This window comes from Seriola lalandi, unplaced genomic scaffold (genome assembly GCF_002814215.2).
Source record: "Seriola lalandi dorsalis isolate HSWRI2012SDOR001 ecotype SW California unplaced genomic scaffold, Sedor1 jcf7180002055009, whole genome shotgun sequence".
In the NCBI taxonomy this organism is placed as follows: Eukaryota; Metazoa; Chordata; class Actinopteri; order Carangiformes; family Carangidae; genus Seriola; species Seriola lalandi.
This window is the reverse complement of record NW_019525552.1, coordinates 517,231-519,419: the sequence shown is the minus strand read 5'-3', so window position 1 is coordinate 519,419 and position 2,189 is coordinate 517,231. Positions and strand designations below refer to the sequence as shown.

General features: G+C 50.7%; 1 protein-coding gene and 1 long non-coding RNA gene across 2 annotated transcripts in view; both read right to left on the bottom strand.

Moving 5' to 3' along the window:
* Positions 1-17: 17 nt before the first annotated feature.
* The window catches only part of LOC147817164 (uncharacterized), a 39,899-nt gene continuing 37,727 nt past the window's right edge, over positions 18-2,189 (bottom strand). Inside the window, exon 2 of the long non-coding RNA XR_015436596.1 lies at positions 18-339. This is a non-coding gene — a long non-coding RNA (uncharacterized LOC147817164). The remainder of the gene's footprint in view (positions 340-2,189) is intronic.
* LOC111647820 (H-2 class II histocompatibility antigen, E-S beta chain-like) overlaps positions 18-2,189 on the bottom strand; it is an 8,106-nt gene continuing 5,934 nt past the window's right edge. Inside the window, exons 6-8 of the mRNA XM_087171576.1 lie at positions 1,672-1,785; positions 692-748; positions 18-622 (exon numbers count right to left, since the gene is read on the bottom strand). Coding sequence (XP_087027702.1) covers positions 723-748; positions 1,672-1,785 — 140 coding nt within the window. The 3' untranslated portion in view covers positions 18-622; positions 692-722. The remainder of the gene's footprint in view (positions 623-691; positions 749-1,671; positions 1,786-2,189) is intronic.

The following is a 2,189-nucleotide window of genomic DNA, read 5'->3' as shown; positions in this document are numbered from 1 at the left end:
GAAGCAGACAGCGAGTCTCAGAGTTTCTGATGTTTATTGTTGTTACAGCAGAAAAATACAGAATCAATCAAACGGATCAGATACGATCAGAGACCAGAACCACCGAGGAAAACAGTGATTCACACAGCGAAGCAGCAGGTGAAGCAGAGCTCAGGTCCAGCTGAGACACCACAGTCCAGATCAGACCTGATCCAGGACCGTCAGAGTCCAGCTGAGACACCAGAGTCCAGATCAGACCTGATCCAGGACCGTCAGAGTCCAGCTGAGACACCAGAGTCCAGATCAGACCTGATCCAGGACCGTCAGAGTCCAGCTGAGACACCAGAGTCCAGATCAGACCTGACCAATGAACAGGATTGTGGTTTACAGTGTGATGGTCCTGGACCAGGTCTAAAGACTCAGGTGTTCAGCCAGTCCAGCAGGTGGCAGCACCGAGAGTCTGAGCTGAAAACAGAAAGCAGGTTAAAGCAGCAGCTGATTTTTCTTCCATCTGAGAAGCAGCAACAGGACCAGGACCAAGACCAGGACCAGGACCAGGACCAGGACCAGGACCAGGACCAAGACCAGGACCAAGACCAAGACTAGGACCAGGACCTAGACCAGGACCAGGACCAGCACCAGGACCAGGACCAGGTCCAGGACCAGGACCAGGATAAGCCAGGACCAGGACCAGGTCCAGGACCAGCACAGGTCCAGGTTCAGGTCCAGGATACAGGACCGTCTCAGTTGGTAGGAACCAGGATCCGTCCTGGTTCAGAGAGAAGAGATGAGGACCGGGTCAGGAACAGAAACATACAGCACATTCATCATTCCATGTGTTTGGGTCATAAACTGTGATGACATCACGGTTAATAGCTTGAGGTGCTGACGCTGCTGTTGGTGCGTCTCATTCTCCCGTCCATGTGACGTGCACTACAGGCGTCGCAACTGGTCTGAACCGAACTGAACTGGACTGAACTGGGCTGAACTGAACTGGACTGAACCGAACTGGTTTGGTCTGAACTGGACTGAACTGAACTGGACTGAACGGGTCTGAACTGGTCTGAACTGGGCTGAAGTGGGCTGAACTGGTCTGAACTGAACTGGACTGAACTGGACTTAACTGGTCTGAACTGGTCTGAATCGGTCTGAACTGGTCTGAACTGAACTGGACTGAACTGGTCTGAACTGGTCTGAATCGGTCTGAACTAGTCTGAACTGGACTTAACTGGTCTGAACTGGTCTGAACTGATCTGAACTGGACTGAACTGAACTGGACTGAACCGAACTGGTTTGGTCTGAACTGGACTGAACGGGTCTGAACTGGTCTGTACTGCTCTGAACTGGTCTGAACTGGACTGAGCTGGTTTCAGACTGTAAACTGATGTAAACTGGTTTCAGACTGTAAACTGGTGTAAACTGGTGTAAACTGGTTTCAGACTGTAAACTGGTGTAAACTGGTGTAAACTGGTGTAAACTGGTTTCGGACTGTAAACTGGTGTAAACTGGTTTCTGACTGTAAACTGGTGTAAACTGGTTTCAGACTGTAAACTGGTTTCGGACTGTAAACTGGTTTCGGATTTAAACTGATGTAAACTGGTTTCAGACTGTAAACTGGTGTAAACTGGTGTAAACTGGTTTCAGACTGTAAACTGGTTTCAGACTGTAAACTGGTGTAAACTGGTTTCTGACCTCGGGCCTTCCTCCTGTAGTAGATGAATCCAGCCAGAGATAAGATCAGACCCAGGATCAGTCCTGAGGCTCCGATGGCGATCTTGTTTCTCTCTGACTCAGGCATGGACGGATCTGAGGACAGACAGGTAGAGACACACATGTGAGCAGACAGCCAGGTGAGCAGACAGACAGGTGAGCAGACAGCCAGGTGTAGAGACAGACAGGTAGAGACAGCCAGGTGTAGAGACAGACAGGTAGAGACAGACAGATGGAGAGACAGACAGGTAGAGACACACAGGTGAGCGGACAGGTAGAGACAGACAGGTGAGCAGACAGACAGGTGTAGAGACAGACAGGTGAGCAGACAGACAGGTACTTACCCCAGTCAGTAACCAGAGGTTCCTTCAGGCTGGCGTGCTCCACCACACAGGAGATCTTCTCTCCAGACCTTCAACACAAACCAACATGTTTCTGTCACACCACTGATCTGGACCCAGCTGGACCAACCAGAACCAACTGGACCCAGCTGGACCAAC